General features: G+C 56.3%; 2 protein-coding genes across 4 annotated transcripts in view; one reads left to right on the forward strand and one right to left on the reverse strand.

Annotated features, from left to right (window-relative positions):
• The window catches only part of STX18 (syntaxin 18), a 124084-nt gene extending 112501 nt beyond the window's left edge, over positions 1-11583 (forward strand). For all 3 annotated transcript variants that reach the window (XM_061192091.1, XM_061192093.1, XM_061192092.1), the window contains 4 exons: positions 5759-5817; positions 7313-7382; positions 9770-9850; positions 10551-11583. In XM_061192091.1, coding sequence (XP_061048074.1) covers positions 5759-5817; positions 7313-7382; positions 9770-9850; positions 10551-10646 — 306 coding nt within the window. In that variant the 3' untranslated portion in view covers positions 10647-11583. The remainder of the gene's footprint in view (positions 1-5758; positions 5818-7312; positions 7383-9769; positions 9851-10550) is intronic.
• The window catches only part of NSG1 (neuronal vesicle trafficking associated 1), a 31586-nt gene continuing 21682 nt past the window's right edge, over positions 11484-21387 (reverse strand). The window contains exons 4-5 of the mRNA XM_061192094.1: positions 20132-20242; positions 11484-13330 (exon numbers count right to left, since the gene is read on the reverse strand). Coding sequence (XP_061048077.1) covers positions 13130-13330; positions 20132-20242 — 312 coding nt within the window. The 3' untranslated portion in view covers positions 11484-13129. The remainder of the gene's footprint in view (positions 13331-20131; positions 20243-21387) is intronic.

Raw genomic sequence — 21387 nt, forward strand, 5'->3', positions numbered from 1 at the left:
ATTAAGAAAGAATACATTTGTATTTAGGCAGAACTTAGCTTCCATTTAGGGCTTTTTAAAAAATACACTGCACCGCTTCATAAAGGAAGTAGCTAGAAGAATGGCAGTCAGTCGTTTGCCAGAGGACTTGCCTTTCCCCACAGGCAGTGGTGAGCAGCAGCGGCTTGTTAACCTACACAGACGCGTGCTTAGAAGCTGCAAGATGCACGGGGGTTGGACCAGTGGAAGGCTGGCAGCAAGGATATCTGTGATCAGCTGATGCTTGGCCCCGGTGAGAGATGGCCCCAGTCAAGGGCTTTGGGACTTGACAGAGTTGGTTTTTAATCCTCTTTATGTCACTTACTGCCTGTGTAATTTGGGGGCAAGAAAATAAGCCTCACTGAACTTCAGCTTGGTAAATTGACAGGATTGTCAGGAATACAGTCATGTATGTGTGAGTGCCCAGGAAAGTGCAGGGCACATAGCAGCTGCTCAGAGAATGTTCCCTCACAAACAGTGAGAGATCGTTGCTGGACCCGTGTGGTCCTGGGTTCCCTGCACACGTTCCGAGTGTGATGTATGTAGCTGATGCGTATGAGAAACACATGTTCATATCATAAGGCCCGTCTTTCCATAATGATGGTTGGTGCACCATGCTTTGTCCAAGCATTGTCCAAATGAATGAAGCATTGTCCAGAAACATGCCAGGGATCATTCCCAATAATGCTAGTTATTTCGGCGTCATGATATCTGTGACCTAAGCAATCAGAACCAGCAGGACCTCCCTAATTTTTATTGCGTAATTGCAAGAGGATGGGGCAAAAGGCTGTACTGTTCAGTACTTCTATGACAAGCTGTTTAATGTTCAGTTCACTTCTTTCTTAATTGGGGCTCATAGCTAAGTACCATATCTTACAGTCTGACTGACCCCAACCTTATTTAAAAGGCTCAACCCTGAAACTGAAGAGAAAGAAATGCCATACTATTGGTTTTAAATTGGAAAGTGTTACAGCAAATTGTGGTCATAAGTCATAATCACTGTTCCTCAGGGTAAAATAATGAATTAAGCCCTATAATAGCAGTTTAATTCATTATTTCACCCATAGGAGCTGTTGTTACTCGTTCCAGAATGGCTGCGGAGCATTGTATGATTCGCACAATACGTTTCCATTCATCACTTGTGATGCAGGGATATTAATGCCTTTGAGTTAATATAAGCAGATGTTTTGTGGTCAGGCTGAGTGGAACCAAATTGTTTTCTGATGTTACCCAGAGAAAATACCTCCTTTCTAAGCCCACATTCATTTTACTTGCCTCCAGTGAAACCACTGCACTTAGTGATGTATTTCTTGGAATAATTTTTAAAGACATGAATGTGACTTCTGTTATTCAGATCACATGAAAAGTGTCCCTAGCCCCTGTCCCCGGAGGTGGGCCCTTGGAAGCACCAGGTGGCTGGCTGGCAGGGCTTGTGGTCTGTGGCCAAGCTTGGCTTACACATTGAGAACAGGAGAATTGTTGATAGAATTTGAGTGCCATACAGGTGAAAGCTGGGGTACAGACCCTGGGGAGGTTCACAGGGGCACAGGTGGGGGTCACGGTGAGGGTCACAGAGCCACAAGTGTGAAGGTGTTTGGCACAGATAAAGCACAACTAGAAGGGCCCATAGTGGGCCTGGGCGGTGGGCTCCCGAGCCAAGGGGGCAGACTGCCTTCTAGGCCAAGCCCCCTGTGGGTTCATAGTGTTGCTTCAGTGAACTGCTCTTAGGTCTTTGCAATGCAGACACTTCTCCTGGTCTCCTCTGACACTCAAAGGCCTTGGTAGGAATGATTTTCTTTTTAAAACTATAGTAAAGAGGATTAGATTAAAAAAGGATTTCTGTAACAATGTATTCACAATGTGGATCTGTATCCTTTAAACCAGATTATAAACCCTTTTGGGGGGCCCTGATTGGAAGTCTGACTGACTTTTGAATGGAATAAAGCAGTTAAATGATACTGCCTAACGTGCGTGTAACACACACACACCGTCTCAGCCCAGTACCGTCTGAGCGCTTGAGCATTTATTAATTTATGCTGCCCCATGTGGTAGGGACTGTTGCTGGGCCCCCAAGTCCTAGACTCTTAACCATGATGCCTACCACTGCTGTTGGGGGTCTGCACTGAGGGAAAGCACTGTGTTTTGCTGTGAGACCTAAACAGCGTAGAGTGCAATGGCCCAGAAGGGCAGGCTGGCTGCTGTCATGCTTGCCGGGCCCTGCCTGCCCACCTCCCCCATCATCCAGGCCTCTCATCTCCCTTTTCCGGGACACTTGGAGATGGAGGGCATGGCAGGTGTGTCTTCCCAGGGCCTGTAGGTCCCCCTGCCCTTGGTGCTGATCGTGGAGCTGAGGCTGCATTCAGCACTGCACCTTGTGAAGCCCCTGCCTGTGGGGGCTGCCAGGGAGCCCCAGGGAGCGCTGTGTGCCTGTGCTTCTCAGGCCTGAGAAGGTAGGAGACCAGTAGTGGCCCTCTAGAATTTGAAACCAGGGAGGGGGAAGGGGCCGTCAAAGCATTTAATGACTCATTTTGCATATCCAGGATCTGACTCCTGAAGAGATTAAATAACAGTAATTAACATTTATCGAGGTGAAGTTGGTAAGCAGCTTCCATGTATTAGCACGTATCTTCCTCCTAACAACCCTATTAAGTACTACAGTTATCCCCAGTTTAGTGATGAAGGCAGAGACACAGAGAGGTTAAGTTACCTGCCCAAGGGCATACAGCTTAGAAGATGAAGGAGCTGTCCCTCCCCACCCTCAGGATCAGGCAGGAAAGGATAAGAATAACCAACCACATCTGTTCACAAAGAGAAACTGACAGGCCACACAGAAGGCCAGTGACTGGGCCAGGGTCACCCAGGAAGTTCCCATGAGGCCACAGGAAGTGGGCCATCAAAGCCCCTGGCATATCCCCTACCTCCCCCTGCAGCCTGGCATTTGGTGGCTCCCTGCCTCACTCAGCGGATGAGAGGTGAGGTGTACAGGTTTGCTGCCCACAGTCTCGGAAACCACCCTACAGCCTGTGCGAGTGAATGCGGTCAGCATCCTGGCCGCTGCCGAACCTACCAGAGCGCAGCCGGATCTCGTTAAATGGCTCCCTGTGGGAAACGGGTTTTGTTTTTTTAAATGCAGTTTCACTGTTACTCCCGACCCCTGAATGGAGGCTGCTCTCCATAAATGTGGTGTGGCAAACCTCTCTCCTCAGCCTTTACCACTGCTTGATCCCTTAAGGCATTTGTTTCTCTCACTTCCTCCAGGAATGGGGAATTTCTCAGGTAGCATCAAGAACCCATGGGTTGGAAGGAAATCAGAGCCAGAATCTGATCCCACTCCTGACCGCTGCTAACAGGAGCCCTTCAGGAGTAACAATTACCAACCAAAAAAAAAAAAGAGAAGTAACAATTACCAAGAGGCTTAAAAGAAAGCCAGGTGCCCTTAAATTGGGGAGGAAACAAAAAGAAAGCTTTGTTCCCAAGGACCATTTCCAGGAATAAACTACCTCAAACCCCTAGTTAATTTTGTTTAGGAACAGTTTAAAAGCATGAAGGGCTGTAGATTTAAAAGGGTAGGGCCATATTATCGTTAGAAAAATTCAAAGAAAATGCCCCCTGCCAACCCCCCCCCAAAACCTGAGTAAAGTACCTGAGAGAATTAGTCAAATTAGCACCCACATGCTGAAGTAATTGTATTTTTTCATATATATCAGACTCTTAAGTAACTGTTGACAGTTAACAGAGCTGATTCTTTCAGACTCAAAAGCGACGCTTTTATTCCCTTAAACAGCTTTTTTGACACATAATTAGAAGGGCCGTGGCAGTGCCGTGGCAGCCAGCCGGTTGCCCTGGCCCTGCAGGAGGCTCCCCACCGCTCCCGCCCTCCCGGAGCCTCGCCAACCCCGTCCTCTGAGGTGGCCTGGGGTGGAGTGGAGGCCTCTGTGCCTTGATGAGCAGCTGGTGCTGGGAACCCGTGCCCCGTCGTGTTTCGGGCCCTGTGCTGGGCTCGGGGTCCAGAGGAGAAAGACCACCCCGCCCAGGAGCGGAGCCAGACCCCAAACAAGTGTGGAAGTGCAGTGATGGAGGCGAGAGCAGAGAAACTTTAAGGAGAGGGCGATGGTAGAACATGATCAAACCCGCCCTGCTGCGTCTGACGACCAAGAAGGTGCCTATGCTGGGTTTCTAGGGACCAGTTGGAGTTCCCCGGCCAGAGGATAAATCCACCCTAGGCTGAGAGCTAGCCTGTGCAGAGATGAGGCGGGGGATGGCAGGAGATGCCCTCGGAGAGGCCTGTGGGGTGGCCAGCTCATGGACCTGGCATCAGACCTGATCTGCAGGGTGCAGGGGCAGGGCCGGCATGTGACTGACGGGCTGGAGGGCAGACCGAAGGAGAACATGAGAGATGAGGGCAGAACTTAGATAGCAGGGAAGGAACGAATACAGCAAGTGTGCCAAGTAAAACTGGCAGAGTAGGAAGGGAGGGTGCCAGCGGAGAGCCTCGCAGAGGGGCTGGAGGGAGAGGAAAAGGACTGGACGTTGAGGAGGCCCCGCTAGAGGAAGCCTCCCTGAGTGACGGGGCGCGGGAGTGAGCAAGGCGGAGGTGAGGGGTGCGGAGGGGCCGGCAGGCGTGACAGGGTTGCGGCGCAGGCAGGTGCGGAGGTGAGAGCACAGCCCCCCTCCCTGGTGGACCGAGCCCCTGCATGTGGACAGCGGCTTTTTCCAATCCGTGTGGGTCCAATACGGTTCCCACCTGCGCGGCTCATAGTCATGCAGACAGTTTGAGACACGCACAACTCAGTACAAGGCAGAAAATGGCTAATATTCTAAGGGATTTTGAGAAGATACCAGGCCACGGTTAGAAACATGAGAAATAACCTTGAGCGCCAAGGCCCAGGACAGTATCATGGAGAAGGTGGCATGTGAGCTGGGAACACGTGGGAGCCGTCGGGGAAGAGAGGGAGGAGTGGACGTGTGAGGACTGAGCCATCATCGTGGACAACAGGATGGGGGAGCTCCTCCTGGTCCCACACCACGGCGGCGCTTCAGGTGCGCGCCATCCTCGCGTTTGACCAGTATCGAGTTGGCAGGATGGCTGGGAGAGCAGCTGTCCACCCTGCAGAGTTAGCTCAGCTCTGATGAACTCCCCGGGTGCCGGGGTGGCGTTCTTCCCCAGACTGAGCCCCAAAGCCTGGTGCCATCCCGAGCACCGGGAATGCAGCTTCTCCAGCTCCCGGGCCTCTGTCCCTGTTGTGGCGACTGGCCAAGGCCAGGCTCTGCAATCAGACTGAGTCCCAGTGCGGTCCTGCCACTACCCTGATTCAGCACAGCCGCACAGCCTCACCGCTCCATTTAAAGAGGATGATATCAGGAGGTCTTGAGGGCCCAGAGGGAGAGCAGGGCGGCCAGCCTAACGGGGCTGACCCACAGGCCTCCGCGCTCCCAATCAGAGTCGGCTTGCATGCTTGCGGTTCAAATGAGTGAGATGGAAAGTCCAGCCACAGGCAGCCCCGCTGCACTGCGGGGTTTCATTTTCTTCCTACGGCCTGGCTATCCTCACACGAACACTCAGGGTCTTCCAGCAATGCCGCCACGATCCACGCTGGAAAGAGGGGCTCCGGAGTGATTCTTGGAGGGCGGATCAAAGGTTTCTGCACAGACACGCCTTGCTCGACACTTGCCTTTGGCTGTGTTGCTTTGAGACTCTAGTCAGTTTGTCGTCATCCTTAATGTGTTTGTTTCCTTACAGTTTGAACAAGAAAATCAGCGCCTGATTGGTGAAATGAACAGCCTGTTTGACGAAGTGAGGTATGTGTGTGGTTCCTTTGTGAGCTGATGGCCTAGTTTACAACTTTCCCCAAAACTAGGAACTTTATTAATTTACTCTGGTGCCCAGGCATCCACATGTGGCCCTTGGGCCAAATGTAGCCCCCCTCCCGCCATTTAGGGGGTCACGGAAACTGCCTGAATTCACTGACTCCCCTCGACTTGTGGGCCTGTGAGATAACCCCACGGGCTGCTACGAGGCTCCCAGGTGCTGCTGCCCCATCCAAGAGGATCGGCTCATGAAGGCAGATGACACCAAACGTAATGACCACTGCCACTTGGGGGCTAGTTACACTTAATTACGCTAAGATGAAAGGGAGACCTCGTGAGGGACGGCTGACAGAGGGAAGCCCTGCAGATGGCTCCACTGGGGTCCGGCTGCTCCCTCACCAGAGGGATCAGCCACACAGAAGGCCCGTGGCCATGGCTGTGGCCCACACAGGTACGGTTGCCAGCCCTCCGGTGAAAGCACTCGGGCCTCTTGCCCTGGGAAGGCCGGGAGCATTCTGAAAGGATGCGCCGAAACTCTTGTTGCACTGTGGTCGCTTCCCAAAAGAAGATGCATCCTGACGTTGCACTTGCGCAGCCCTGGAGACTTGAGTGCAGGTGTTTCCCTCTGACCGCTGCCCCCGGCTCTTCCGCTGTCTCTGCCTTCACAGGCGGGTCTCCCAGTCCTTCCTCAGAGACGGCGCTTTCCCCGCCCTCACCCCTCCTTACTCTTCTCCCAAGTCTCCTCTCCTTCCCTCACCTGGTCTAGGGGGACTCGAGGCCCAAGCGACACAGCTAGGAATCATCTCCCCATCGAACATTTCTGCTTCCTCCTGGGCTGGGAGCTCAGCCGCTGCCTGTGCTAAAGCAGCTGTCAGCTCAGCCTCTAGACATGCACCCCCGGCCTGCCCCAGGGTCACCCTTGCTGCCCATGAAACGGGGAGAAGCCCACACACTTAGTTGCTGATAGCCCAGCGTGGGATGTTTTCAGCCAGAATCAGGTTTCCTTTCAACAGGGAGTTGGGTTGAGTGGTGAATGCACTCTTCCCCCTAACCAGCTGAGAGGTAACAAAGTTGGGTGACAGCACATTCTGACGTTTTCTTTTGAATCCCCACCATGTGTCACTGTGTTGCTAGGACAGGGCTCAGCATTAAAGGAGACTTTGCTTTGTGTGACTGGGCGCAGCTGCGTGCCCCTGGCCCAGGCACTGACTCAGGAGGCTGGGCCCCGGAGTCAGCTTATGCAGGGGGGCAGGGTGGGTTTCCAAACAGTCCAGTATGCCCCAGTAAGCTGAGGGATGTTAAAGGGGAACCAGTAAGGAGAGTGAATCTTCCTCTGCCCGTGTTCTCCTTCCCTGAGCCTGACGCGGCGCCCCCTCCCTCTCTCATGCCTTCACTTAGAAGAGACGACTTGTTTAGAAATGTGTGACACTGCTGTTAAGATCACCACGTACTAATAGTTAATGTGTAATCTATTTTTTTTATGAAGGCAGATCGAAGGGAAAGTGGTTGAAATTTCCAGACTCCAAGAGATATTCACAGAGAAGGTTTTACAACAAGTAAGAAAAAATATAGTTGTTTTAAGATTTAGCTTACAACGGGGAGATACTAAGAACTCGGGACATTTCTTCTGAGGTCGTTGGGCCTCTGCAGCTGTGTGCCCAGAGCCTCCCCTTCCCCGGGAGCAGCCTCTGCGGTCCGGGGCAGCTCTCCACATGCCCCAGCCCTGTGCGGCGGAGCACGTGGGGGAGGGAGGCAGCTAGATTTTGGTTCTGGATGCCCTCTGGGAAGCTGGGGAGCCTCTCCGAACTACAGTTTTTTCGTCTGTAAAATAGAGTGGCCCTTGCATGGTTGTCGTAAGGCTCCGAGATAACCCATGGAAAGCACCCAGCACGATGCATGAGTAGTAGCTTTTTAGTCAACGGTGTTACAAGCTCAGACTTGGCCCTCTCAGATGCCGGGTCCCCGCCACCTCAGGTGTCCCGTCCTCACAGGAAATGTGACTGTCCTCATATGTGGATTTTCATGTCATTTCTACCTGCCTACAGTTCTGAAATTCTTCCAGCAGCCACTAACTGGCAAAATTTTCAGACACCTGATAAATTCTCCCTGTTGTTTTTAGTATCCACAGACTGGAAGGGTTTGAAAGACAAAATTATTTTTCTCCACTGTGTTAGACTGGGCTACTTGGCTTAAGATACTCCACTCACAAAATGCCCCCTAAACCACACAGCCAGAGTCAAATCATTGCACATTGGGTACACAAGGTGCTTCATAGGAGTTGCCCTTTTCACTAGCGTGTTGCAGGAACTATTCTAATATGTATCTGCTAAGCCTTCACTTGGAAGCCTGATGGCCATCAGTTCAGCCTCCGGACACAGAAAACCGCTCAGTCAGATGTCTCCCTCTCAGAGCACCCACTTGTCCTTAGAGGCAGCTCGGCGTGGTGGGAGGAGCTCAGAGCCCAGGTGGAGTCAGACAGACGGCCCCCACCCGGTTCCCCGTCACGCGTCATGTGACCTGCGGCTCTCCTGAGCCCTTTCCCCCTCAGCAAAGCGGGGCTGAGATCACCTGCGTCACTCGCAGGGGTGGCGAATGGGATCCGGGCCCCCTCAGGCTCTCAGTCCTGGAACCAGGAGCCGTTGTTGTTTGTGGGCATGGCTGTGGCAGACCTGGGTAATGCACTGTTCACTAGCGCGGCCAGAGCCACGGGCCAGGGGCCTTCACTACAGCAGGGCTGCTTACATGCAGCAAGGTACTCTGAGGTCCTGGGGCCCAAGTGCACTAAAAGCCCTTACTTTTCACGACCACTGCTTCTGCTCCTACACTCAGCCCAGCCACTGAGGAGCACTGATTGCCATTCACATTTGATTCTCAGTTGGGGGCTGGTTCTCGGTTAGGAAGCAGCAGTCCCGGGGTTCTGGACGTGTGCCCCAGGGGGTGGCAGAGAGCCACTCAGGGCCCCACCCTGTGTCACCCCCACGGCTCTGGGCCTCGACCTGGGAGGGATTTGCAGAGCACAGGCTGAGCCCTGCCTGGCTCCCTCGGGGTTTCTAAGGCCTGAGAAGAGCTGAGTCTGTCTGGGCCTCCTCATCTATGTTGCAAGGTGGTTCTTACCCGTCCTCTCATGGGAACAGTGGCCGCGGTCAGCCAGCCCCCACTTGGAGATTCTCTAAAAAAGCGAGATTTTGGAGCAAAGCAGTCCTTGGCCCTCAGGTCCTTAGACTATGTGGCATTCACTGCTGGCAATCGGATGGCTAAAGGTGGATTTCCTCTCTGCGGTACTGTATCAGTCAGGTTTCCCTAAAACCCGCACTCGTCTATGTTCCCTCCCCACCGCCCAGAGGGAGAGACAGTCCTGCTCCTTAGACCTCAGTGTGGTTCACAGCCGGTACAGGGGTGCAATGGTGGGTGATTAGCCAGCCACTCCTGTGGAAGCCCAGGATCCCATGTTTAAGCTTTCCAAGTATTTGCAGTAAAATTTTTGCAAACATCCTGCATACCATTTTGATTTTTAAGTTTTAGCTTTTTTTTTTTTAAGAGAGAGAGAAAATGGTGATATACAAAGTGCCATTTTGAAGCTAGCATGTATGTTTTAAAGCCACATGTGCTTCGAAGCCCCTGGCATGTGGTGGCCACTCTGCGATTGAACTCTTCCTGTCCAGTGAGTGGAGGAAGGCGGCCAGCCGGCGTGGAGGGAGCACAGGCACCGGGTCCAGTCCCAGTCCTGCAGCTTGGGTGCTGCGTGACTTTGGGCTTCTCTATGCTTTAAGTTCCCCTCTTGTAAATGACAGTGCTGCCTACCTGTCGGGTGCTATGAGGACCCATGGGTTCATGGTGTGTAAAGCCCCAGCACTTAGTAAGTGGCAGCTACTGTTTCTATCGTGACATACACTCGGCGAAGGAGGCGGCGGTTGTATTTATCTGCTGTTCTCTTCCCCGACAGGAAGCTGAGATTGACAGTATTCACCAATTAGTAGTAGGAGCAACTGAGAATATCAAGGAGGGCAATGAAGACATCAGAGAGGTGGGTACTCTCGGGGCACCGTGTCTGATTTGGAGGGGCGCTGAGTCCAGGCAGTAGCGTCCACCCGGTCAGGGCCCCGTGCACAGGGCTGGTCTCAGGACTGTGTGCTGGATGGGCCCGTTCCACCCTGCCAAGCCCAGGACCCCACCCACTGCCCTGCAGAGGAGCCAGCTGGGGCGCAGGGGTCCCTCCCTAAGTCCAGGCTGGGCCCCACAGGAGAGGCTTGTTGGACCCCCTCCAAGGACCCAGAGCCCTGGTCGCTGTTTACAGGGCCACCGCAGTAGACTCTGTTGAGTGGACTTTATTTTCTGAGTGCAGTCCTCAGGTTTGGGTTGACGTGGGGCCGTTCTTGGACCACCACTGCCATCGCACTACTAGGAAACACACGTCAGGGTAGTGGACACACGCTCCGAGCCTGTCTGTGTGGGTTTAACCCTGGGGTGGACGTGAGCCATTTTTCCTGGGAGAATTGTGCACGGTCTCCACATGATGACTAACCAGAGAGGGAGATGCAGCCCATTTGTCTAACAGACTTTAAACCCACTTTTTGGTTTTGCTTAATAATTAAGCCGTCTGTGCAAGGTAAGCACAGGCTTGAGCCGTCCACACAGTTAGTTACAGCCCCACAGGGAGAGCATGTGCAGACACACGCGGCCGTTGAGAGCCTTTCAAACCAAAGCCCCTGTGCCCCGCCCCCCAGGCCATCAAGAACAACGCTGGCTTCCGCGTGTGGGTGCTCTTCTTCCTGGTGATGTGCTCCTTCTCCCTGCTCTTCCTCGACTGGTACGACAGCTAGGCGGCCACACCCGGCAGACGGCGCGCTGGGCGCGCTGTCATGGCCCCTGGCATTGGAGCCATCGGGGGGGAGGGGGCACTGAGATATGTACTCACAAAAGGGACACCCGACTTGTGGTTTTAAGCCCATTCAGTAGCTGAAAAAGAAAACAACACAACTAAAAGTGGTCTGCGTCGCAATCCCGAGGCCAGAGGGAAGGAACCGGGAGGGTGATTATTCCTGCACCTGACGGGGCTGCCCCGGGGAGCGGGGCACGCGGGCCTCCCGCTCCACAGACGTCTCAGGCTTAGAGGAGGCGCCGGCCTTTCCCTCCCGGTGGCAGCAGGAAGAGCGCTGGCCAGTAGCTCCTCACAGCAGATGATGGATAGTTTCCTGTGGCTTCCTGTCTGCCTCAGCCAACTGATACACAGACTTGTCGTGCGGTAGAAAAGATATCACCTTCGCCTCGCCCTGTGAGTCTAGTAAATACAGCTACAGCCATTTAACGTATTGTTGGTGGGTCCAAGGTTAGAAAGTCAGTGCGTGCCCACCTGCCTCCTGTCCGGGAAGAAGTGTGGGGACGGGGCTTGGCTCCCCCCAGAACTGCTGCCCCCAACACTCTCCTGAAGGGTGGGCAGGGGGTGGGGAAGGCCCGACTTCTGGCCACTGGGGCCCACGGAGCTTCGTCCAGAGAAGGACCTGGGCCGCTCCACCCACCCGAGCCCCAGGAATCAGGAACGCCTGCTTGTACTCAGGCACAAGGCACCTGCGGCCACATCTGTGCAGAAAGCGCCCGGTGCGCATGGGCCCCAGGGTGTGGGTTCGAGGGCTCTGCACAGACAGTCCGGGGAGCACCACAGGGGTCCTGTGTTCTTTATTTGCACAGAGTGAAAATGTCAAAAGTTACATGTGAATGAGCTTACAGTCAATAAAATACATGTCTCCTAGAAAATACAAATAGGGTTGCCTTGGCACTGCATTGACATGGGCTGGAATTTGCTGATAGATGATATCTCTACACAGAAGAAGTTCTGGCACGTAGTTATTGCTCTTATGCGTCGGCACAGCTTCACAACATCCATGACTCTGCGCCCACCCACTGCTCCAAGGTCATGGTCGTTGTTTCCAAACACCCTTGATAATAAAATATACTGTATGTTTTGGAAGCACATTTCAGGAAACAGTAATGGAGTTGGCCATGACCACCATGCTTGTTCTCAACAGATCTTGCACTATTTGTCATTTATTTTTGATCTAAAAAAACAGTGAAACTTTTGACATGTCCACCAGAAACAACACATGTAAATAACATGGAAGAAAATGTCCATGAACGTCTTTTTTTCTATTTAATCATCTTACACACTTAGTTTATCTAACTGGCAATTTTGTAAACATATACTTTAATGTCAAGATTCAGGTTGAAACATAATTGTCTTACAAAGATTGTGAATGAAAATGTCATAATTGGACTTGCAAGGTGCGACGCCAGCCCCCCCTCCCAGCCTTTCCTGCGTGTTTCTTACATCAAAGGAGTTACATCTGTCCCACAAAATAAAAATTAAAGTAGCCTTGGCTTACCAGCAATTACACTTTCACTTTTCTCACCCAGCTAATTGTTTTAAAACTAAGTAGCTAATACGGCTGTCGGTGCAAACTTATTCATAATAGACGTGAACAAAAGGGCCGGTAGGTTTCATTCCTGCTCAGCCCGTCACAGAGCAGACGGACTAGCTGCAGGGAGACGGGTTCTGCAGCCTGTGGCCCCGGGTCCCCTCTTCCCAGAGTCCCCACCTCACGTGCTCTGACCCAGTCCACATGCACTGAGGGAAACACGGCTCCCCTGCCCAGCGGGCGCCCTCTGTACCGAGAGGCAGCGTTCTGCCCGCAGCAGCGACCCCTGCCTGAGCCGACCTGCTGCAGCGCCTGCGCACTCAGGAGTGAGCACGGGGCAGGCGAGGGCACAACTGCGACCTGATGGCATCTTTCCTTCCTTCCCTCTGACGCTCACTATGGTGCATCTTGACCATTGGCACTATTGCCATTGGCGGGAGGTGGGAAGAAACGTGCAGTACAGCTTGCTCTTAGGAAAGCAAGGGATCACTCTAGATATGGCTATGGTGTAAGGTTTGCAAACGGCAAGGTGGTTTTAAAAAAAAAAAATGAATCCCACAAAATGCATCATTTATCTGAAGTCCGAACCCCTTGCATACCCAGTGTAAATTTATTTTTTGACAGCATCCAATAAATCCCAGTAAAGTCGCTAAATTAAGATTCTTTACCATGGAAAGTGGTGTCAGAGCTCTTTAAGCAATGCTGATATGCACTTGATTTTATGCCCGTGGGTGGTCTGCAGCAAGCTGTATTTGCAGAGCAGCATTAGCAAACAGAAGCAGTTGCACCATACATGAGTAACCTCTAAATTATCGGTAATTATATCTAATGAAATGTCCCTCAAAGTCCCTTTGTTACCTTCAAGTGACACTGTAAGGAACCTGCCCATCTCGCTAAGCGGATTTCTCAGCAGCCTCAGTCTCCTGCTCTGAGAGCTTCTCTTCCGACAGAACTGACATCCAAGGCGACACCGAGCGGGTGATGCTCTGCTTGGCCAGGTTGTAGTGGTTGATGACGGTGTAAAATTTCTCCCGGGCGTTGGAGTCTTGCTCCGCATAGTAGCTCTCCAAGCCTTCTGGGATGCACTGGGTGTTCTGAAAGACAAGCGGCCCCTGAGATGCACGCACCGATGCAGGAGGCAGGCCCGTGAGTCTCCAGGTAGCACCCAACCCGTGGTCACCGAGCACCTCCCTGGGCTTGGAGGAGACTCAGAGATGAGCTGACTGCCTGACACTGATGGCATGGCAACAGGATGGACGTCTGTATAAGGCCGTGGCAACGGGACTTACACAGCGGGCCTTCCTGCTTCTTTAAAGATCTTAGACTCGTTGCCATTTATTTTAAATCTCCTAGAAAACAATGGAACTTCTGACATGTCCACCAGAAGCAACATATTCAAACAGTGAAGGAAGGGGAGTCAGAAAGGCTTCTGGGAGCAGGGGTTGGGGGCACTTGACCCAAAGGAGCCGGTGTTCGGGGCAGGAGGACAGGGACACAGGCTGAAGAGAGGCCCGCGGCCAGAGCAGAGGGTGAGGAGCCGCAGGGCACAAACGCTGGGGAGAAGGCAAGGGTCGGGGGGTCAGGACACACAACCTGCAAGGGCCTGGTAGGGAGCTGTGAGTGTGACCTTGAGATCCAGAGAGCCCAGAAAGCCACTAGGACCCCATGAGGGCACTTGAGGTTGGGGGGGGCTCTCAGGGGGCAGCTGTCCGCTAAGGGAGAGGCACTTCCCTACAGCCCGTGGAACCTTGGGGAGGCCGGGGGTGGGGAGGTCAGTCCCTAGCTCTCCTATGCTCACCGGGGGTCTAGGGCCCCCAAAAAGTCAGGCTGCCTTCCCTCGTCCATCCAGCAGCTGGGCTAAGCCGCCGCCCACCCCGTCTCCACACGTCGCTCGCCAAGCCCTGAGGAAGGGATCGCAGGCTGCACTCTGCCTCCCCCCGCCCTTCTCCCAGCGGCAGGCAGGCTCGTGGCATCCAGCTCGCGACACGCTTCTCAGCCCTCCCGGCAGCCAGTAGAAGCCATGGGGCTAACTTCTGGCCAACGGGGTGTGTGGGGCTGTGACAGGAGCAGGTTCTGGGGCGCCCCACAGGGAAGCTGCCTGCCCTCCACCGCTCCCTTCTCAGCGGCTTTGATCGCCTGGACTAACCTGCCTGGAGAGGGACAACACCCTGGGGGCCGGCAGCGCAACACGACAGAATCGGGGCTCCAGGAAGACCTCAGGGAGCCCCACTGCCTGCCAGCTGCGGCGTTAATGAGAGAGAGAGAGAGAGAGAGAGAGAGAGAAACCTTCCATCTGGCGGAAGGCACATTGCCTGTGTCTCTAAGCACCCAAAGCATTACAGGAACGCCAAGGTCTCCCTGTCACACACTGAAGGGAGACTGCAGTTACAAGGGTCCTGGGCCTTGGCTACCTTCACAGTCACCAGGGAGACTTTTAAACCCCCGGATTCCCAGCACCGCCCACAGGGTCCGGCTCGCACCCCCGAGCAGCATCTCAGCCAAGGCCACCTCGCTGGCAAGAGCGCAGCCAGGATTCTACCAACTCCTGGGGCCCAGCAGGACACCCCGCTGCTCGACGCGCTCCTCTGCCTCTCTGGGTGAGCCCAGCATGGAGACTGTGACAGAGTCTCTGATGGTCACCAGGATGGCCGGTGGCGGCTACTGCCCTGTGGACGTGGGCGCCAGCCTGGGATGCACGGGGGGACCTCCTCTGGGAGCCCTGTCCCTGCCCGACCCGGGTTTCTTCAGCCTCTGGAAGCTAAAGGCAGGTTAGCTCTGTCTCCCTGTTAAGGGGCTGCTCCTTGGGGCCTTTCTGCAGACCCAAGGCCCATCTCCACATCCCAGCCCTGCCACCACACTGGTTCCTTCTGACAGGTGGCTGAGTGCCTTCCGGGCACGATGTCTCCCTGTGAGCTGAGATCTGTTAGTCCCATTTCAGTCACAGCAGGTGAGACCCAGAGAGGGAAAGGGACCACGGGGCAGTGTGGGAACCGAGCTCCAACCCGGGCCTCTGCTCAGTGCACTCCAGACGTCGCCCCGCCACCCGCAAAGCTGCCGATGGTGACTGCTCAGCCCAAAGGCAGAACAGTGAGAAACAAGGCAGTGAGGTCCCCCCGGGGCGCCGGAGCAGGACTGTACCCCCTGGCAGCTTCAAATTCAGCCAGCGTTCCTCAGGCCCCAGCCCGGCACACCCGGTCCCGGCTCGGCTCTCAGCATCCTCAGAGGTGGGTGTGGCGGAGCTCCATCTGCAGGGCTCAGGGGGCTGGGCTGGAGGGGGGAGATGCTGCCCGGGAGGTGCTGCTGAGGCCAGGACCAGGGGAACCCAGTGAATGCCACAGCCTTCGTCAGGCCCTCTTCGGGCACCAGGCGGGCATGTCACCCACTGGACCCGGAGGCCTCCCCGCTGTGCAGGTCCATTTGCCTGGTATTAGGAGCAGCCACACAGGGCCGAACAGATGATTTGTGGAGGAGAGAAGGGACCACATCTCGGTCTTAGAAAAGCTCCCATTTGAGCCAACGTAGAGGCCTGACCGAGTGTGACCCAGGGCCTCCTGTTCCACCTGTAAGTGAGCGAGCTCCCTTTCCGTCCGGATGGTTCTTACAGGGGTCACCAGCCCTGTGTCTGTGAAAAGGAGTGTCAGCCTGAGGTTAACAGGCTCTCCCACAGGTGGGCTGCCCATCGGGTGCAGAGCCGCTCACGCCAGTTCTGGGCCAGGCCCTGGGGATACCACAGGCCCTGCGGAACCCGGCCCTGCAGCCCCGTGGCCTCCAATTGGGATCCAGCTCTGCTGCTCACACTAGGAAGGGGCAGGTGTGGCCACTCGGCAGAGGGAGGGCAGCGCTACCTGGCATGGTTACTGGCGGATGTGATGACGTCATGCCTGGTCCAGCCCTGGCCCACCTGGCTGCTATTTCATCACTCATGGGTCTGGGAGGAGGGCAGGTGGTGAAGGATGGGACGTGGTTTGGGGGCAGGGGGGTTTAGAGAGCTCTGGGATCTGGCAGAGGTTTATAAATAAGTTGAATTTGACAGCAAATCCATCCATCCGCCTCTGTTCCCTGAGCCAGGGCCTCTCCTCAGAGATGCATGGCTCACTGCCGCTGGTTTAGTGAAGATGGAAGGGAAAATAATAAATGCGTGCTTTCCCCGCAGCCCTGATACCGCCCTGCCCCACGGAGAACTGGTCTCCTTACCAGGTCATTGACCCTGAAATACAGACTAGAAACACCTGCCAGCTAGCTACTTCCAGGAGAGAAATGACAAAGGGACGCAGTGTGTTTACGGCCCGGCACAGCTCCATGCAGCGTATCTGCGGGCTGAGGCCGGCAGGAGCAGGAGCTCACGTTACAGGCCGAGTTCACGTTCTGCCTGAGCCTCAGTTCCCTCGTCTATAGAAAGGGGCTGATGAGTCACCGCCCGGGCTGCTGTGAGGACTGCAGCCAGCGCAGCACAGCAGACAGAAAAGATTAAAAGCCCACAGGGGCACCGCTGAGGTCATGCCCTTCTGTCATCGGCGTCCTGACCTCGGCCATGCCTGGGCACTGGGGAGCCGGGACACTCTGCAGGGGCAAACCGTCTGTTCAGCCCAGGGCCGGCCCTGCAGGTGAACTGGCCCCTGTCCAGCAGGCCAGCAGCCACCCTCCTCCCCCACCTGCACTGCCACCTCCCCTTCACTCTGTCCTTGCCACCAGCACAGGGTCTGGCAAGACATTCTGAGGCCACCAACACCTGCTGGGCAGTGAGTGACTCTGCTCCAAGCTAGGACAGGCCTCCAGACGGGATGGGGCAGCCCTGCCCTCCAGGCCCCCAGCACAGACGGTCCCGCTGCCACCCACACAGCGAGGCTGTAAGACGGGGGTGCTGGGGAGGCACTGCGGGGGGCGTGCTGGCGGCAGGCAAGACCCTGGGGGAAGACGGCTTCCAGGGGTGTCCGGGAGCCACGTGGGAGTAGGATGGGGTGGGAGCTCTGGGGAAGCTGCGACCTGCCCCCTTTGGCTGGAGAGACCCCAGCAGAAACACATGTCAGCCGTGGGTGAGCTCAGGGAGGTCACAGAGCCTCTAACATGAAACGATGACAGGTGAGGGAACCCAGGAAAGTGTCCCAACAGCCCTGGCCCACGGTCCAGGAGGCCTGGCTATTAACCCTTACATGTAAGCTCCCTGAGAGAAAGTCAGTCTATGGGGAGCACCCATCTGGAAACACCTTGTAGGGTCTGGGGCAGTTTTCTCCCATTATGTTAAGACCTTTCTGTAACACTCATCCAGTGACTTCATGGTTTAAAAAAAAAAAAAAAAAAGCAGAAACCTAGGATCTTCCCCAGCCCACATCTGCCTTTTTAAATCCCCTCGTGACACTCCTCAGCTTGGGGCCCCCTGCAAGAGACTGGCCCGTGCCCCTCTGCGCATCCCAGAAGCTCGGGCGCCTGTGCCCGTCAGCCCCTCCCTCGGGGCCCAGGGTCAGCAGGCCCGGCCCAGTCTGTCCTCAGCACAAGCCCAGGCCACAGCAGGTCCACGCCAGCGCCCCCCGCTCATTCGGATCCCAGCCCGATGAACGCCGTGCTCCCCCAGGAAGGGGTGGCCACAGGCACGCGGTCACCACGTACTCCTTCTTGCCTAACTCTTGGCAGCATCCACATCATCTGGACATCGGTCTGCTGGCTTGCTGCTACAACATGAGCTCCGAGGGCAGGCCCCCAACACATCCTGTGCCCCGTGGCATGCCCAGCACCCCACCACGCACATGGGAGGCGGCAGTTAATAAATATATGCCGAATAAAGAAGGAAGTGCAGGGTGTGACTTTGGGTACGACGTCTCTGTACTCAACTTCCTGTTGGTAAAAGGGGGTCTAATGGCATCTACCCCACAGGGTTTCTGGGAGCATCAGAGATCTTAGTTAAAAGCCCCTTGTAAACTGTCGGGTGGTGGCATGTGATGCACATGTACGAACACACAGAAAGGAGGGAGGAAGGGGACACACACACACACCTTCCTTTCTCCAGCCTTAGCCCGAGGGCCGTGAGATACAGAGCGGCAGCTCCCCGGCCCTCCCAGTGACGTTCTCCAGGAAGGACACCACCCATTAGATGCCAGTGGAAAATGCCAAGTCCCCAGAGGCGGAACAGTCTCTCAGGGGCTCTAAATTCCCAAGGCTGGCTGTGCACCGGAACCACCTGCAGAGCCTTGTAAACATGCACACACCTGCCGTCCAACGCTGCTGTGAGTCCGAGGCCTGGGCCTCATCTCCCTGGCTCCACCTGGACCAGGTTATCCAGCAGAACCTGGCCTTGCAGGACGGGGAAGGCAGTTTGGGCTCACTCCTCCCTCCGCCTCAGGCACAGAGAGAACGAGCCCGGAAGGAAGCCCTGCATCCTCCTGGTGGGGCTGTGGCCGCAGGTATGGGAGCCATCTGCCTGGACGAGGACTCCAGTCCCCAGGGAAGTGGTCCTCCGTGCACCCGGGTTCCATCAGGGCATGGCTCCTGCGTCACCTTGGCTCCTCCTCCTTGACCTCAGGTCCTCCCCCCCTGCCCCACCCCTGCCCCACCCCTGCCTCCCAGATTCACTCCTGTTCCATCCGCAGCACCCAGACCGGTCTAGACCCCATCTCTTCCCTGGTCGCCTGCAGCAGCCTCCTGGGCCGTCTCACTGCCTCCTGTCACTCCCTTCCAATCTGCAGCCTCCCCAGCCACCCAAGTGACCATCCCATCACCTCCCTCTCCTCCAGGGGCCTCTGGCCGGCACTCCAGTCTGGCCACAGCCGGCTCTTCCCCAACAAGGACCACGTACGGACCGGCCCAGCCAGCACCTGTGCGCCGCTCCTCCCCTCGCCCACCTGGCTCAGCCCTGCTGTCCTCCAGCATCAGCTCATGTGCTGCCCTCCTCAAAGTCCCAGCCCTCTGGATCAGCCTCCTTTAAACCATGGTGTCTCCTGAGCCTCCAAACAGATCATAAGTCCTCCAGCCCCAGCCCGGGGTGTGCACGGGCTGGTGGAAGGGGCCGGGGGCTTCCCCCTGCCCAGACGCCCTTCCCCAGGTCCCTGCACGGCGCCCTCACGGGCCTCTTACGTGGTGGGCACAAAACGCACACTCGCCGAGCGCAGAAGGGCTCAAGTGTCAGAAGCCTTGAAGCTGTGGAAGGAGGAACCCATACAAGGGCCTGTGTCCCTCACATCAGCAGCACCCAAACCGCAGCCGCCCAGTGGCAGCGGGCGACCGGGCTTGTTCTGCTCGTGCCCAGTAGCACACACGACGGGGTTCTGCTTTCATTCCAGCAGCGCCAAATCCTGGGACTGATCATGTTTTCCTCTTCGCACTGGCTCTGGGAAGTTCAGAACCAAAAGGGGGCCCAGGTGCTGAGTGTACGGGACACGGGAGCAAGTCCACGGCCCGTGCATTTCACTCCTCCTGCTTCTCCCTTCACCCCACCCCCTCCCTTATTTTTCTCCCCTTAATCCTGCGGCCCCATGTGTCTGCTTCTCTGCCGCTTGTAGCCTTTGGGGAAGGAGGCGTCACATCAGCAAAGTGAGCATCGAGCGTGGAGAGCCCAGCGGCACGGCGGGAAGACCAGGGTCTGCGGTCGGGGGGCTGGGGTCGCCCGGCCCTGCTCCCAAACCCGAGTGGTGGTGCAGGTCTTCCTCTCCCGGGACCTCTGCTTCCTGGCATGTCCCCTCATCACTCACTGCCCCCACCAGGGGATGTGCTGGGCCTGCAGACAGGAGCCTCCCTTTCACAGGCCCTGCCGTGACCCCGCCGTGACCCCGCTTCCCTGCCTGCAGGGTCCCCATGGGGAGCTCCCGCCAGGCCCCCTCACCGCCCCTGCCGCTCCAGCCCTGTCATGAGTCACGCGGGGGGACGAGGCGCAAAGGCATCGGGGGCCCAGGGGAGGGGGGGCTTACCTTGAGGACGAAGCCGTCGGGGCAGGCACGGTCATACTTGTACACCTTGTAGACGACCAGGAAGACGACACAGGTGAGGAAGGCCAGGGCAAAGAGCACCAGCACGGACACCTGTGGGCGGGGGCGGGCCGTCAGCAGGGCTGAGGGGCAGCCACGCAGACACGCCCACACACAGATGCACACAGACACACACACAGGCCCGCGGGCCACTGTACACGGGCACCGTCTCCGGAAGGAGGCACGGAACACAGAACCGGGAGGCCTCTGGTGACGAGCGGTCAGCGGAGTCACTTTACACTGGACAACTTTTTGTACCATCTTCATTTTTTCACCACAAGCATGCATCACCTTCATTTTAAATTAGCCATTTCTAGTATTCCAGGCCTTGCATAGAGAGCTTGGGGTACAGATAGCAATCAGGCCTCATGGACATCGGACATACCATCGAGCCGTGGGCGTGGGCTGCCCTTCTGACGCTGCGGGTCACCACAGTGACGCATCAGCCAACGGCTAATCAGCTGTTCCAGAGACACCCCTGAGCCCTGGACACCAGCCCTGCCCTTGACCTGGGGCCAGCTGAGCAGGACAGACAGACCCTCCCGGGCCCCCATCACCTCCACTCTGGACAGTTTCCTGCGTGTTCAGTTAGAGCCTGTCCTCCCCACCCTGGAGGGCGGTCCCCATTAGCATGGGGACTCTGCGTTCTGCACCGTGGCTGGACCACGGGACGTACTCAGTAATGTCGGCAGGTGATGCATGACAGCCCACGAGCAGAGTGGGCCAGCGATGGGAGACCTCCCCACTGCAGGGCCTGGGGCACGGGGGACGAAATGCTGCTGCATCTGGCCTTGAAGGTGCTCCCTGGCTGCTGGGAGCTGCTGGGCAGGGGCAAGAGCGTGTCCTGGGCTGAAAGGGTGTGCAGAGGCCCCGCGGGTCAGGTCGGGAGGTGTGACCAGGAACAGCGGCACCCAGGCCCGCAGCCCAGCCCCACTACTCCCTCTCTTCTCCCCACACGGCCACCCTGGCCACCAGCCACTGCTGCCCAGGCTACGAGTCCCCACCTCCAACCACCCAGCTCACGCTCACTGCAGCCTGGGCGACACCCGTCCCCTCTGTGTCCCCCACCCAGGGAACAGCCCCTCAGACCCCCAAGCAAGCAAGGAGTCTCTGTGTCACCCCCAAGGAGGCCCTTCCTGCCCATCTCTGCAGTCCGTCCCCGTCAACATCGCTGTCCTCTACCCCCTGTTCTTCCCGTG

This window comes from Eubalaena glacialis, chromosome 5, assembly GCF_028564815.1.
Source record: "Eubalaena glacialis isolate mEubGla1 chromosome 5, mEubGla1.1.hap2.+ XY, whole genome shotgun sequence".
Classification (NCBI taxonomy): domain Eukaryota; kingdom Metazoa; phylum Chordata; class Mammalia; order Artiodactyla; family Balaenidae; genus Eubalaena; species Eubalaena glacialis.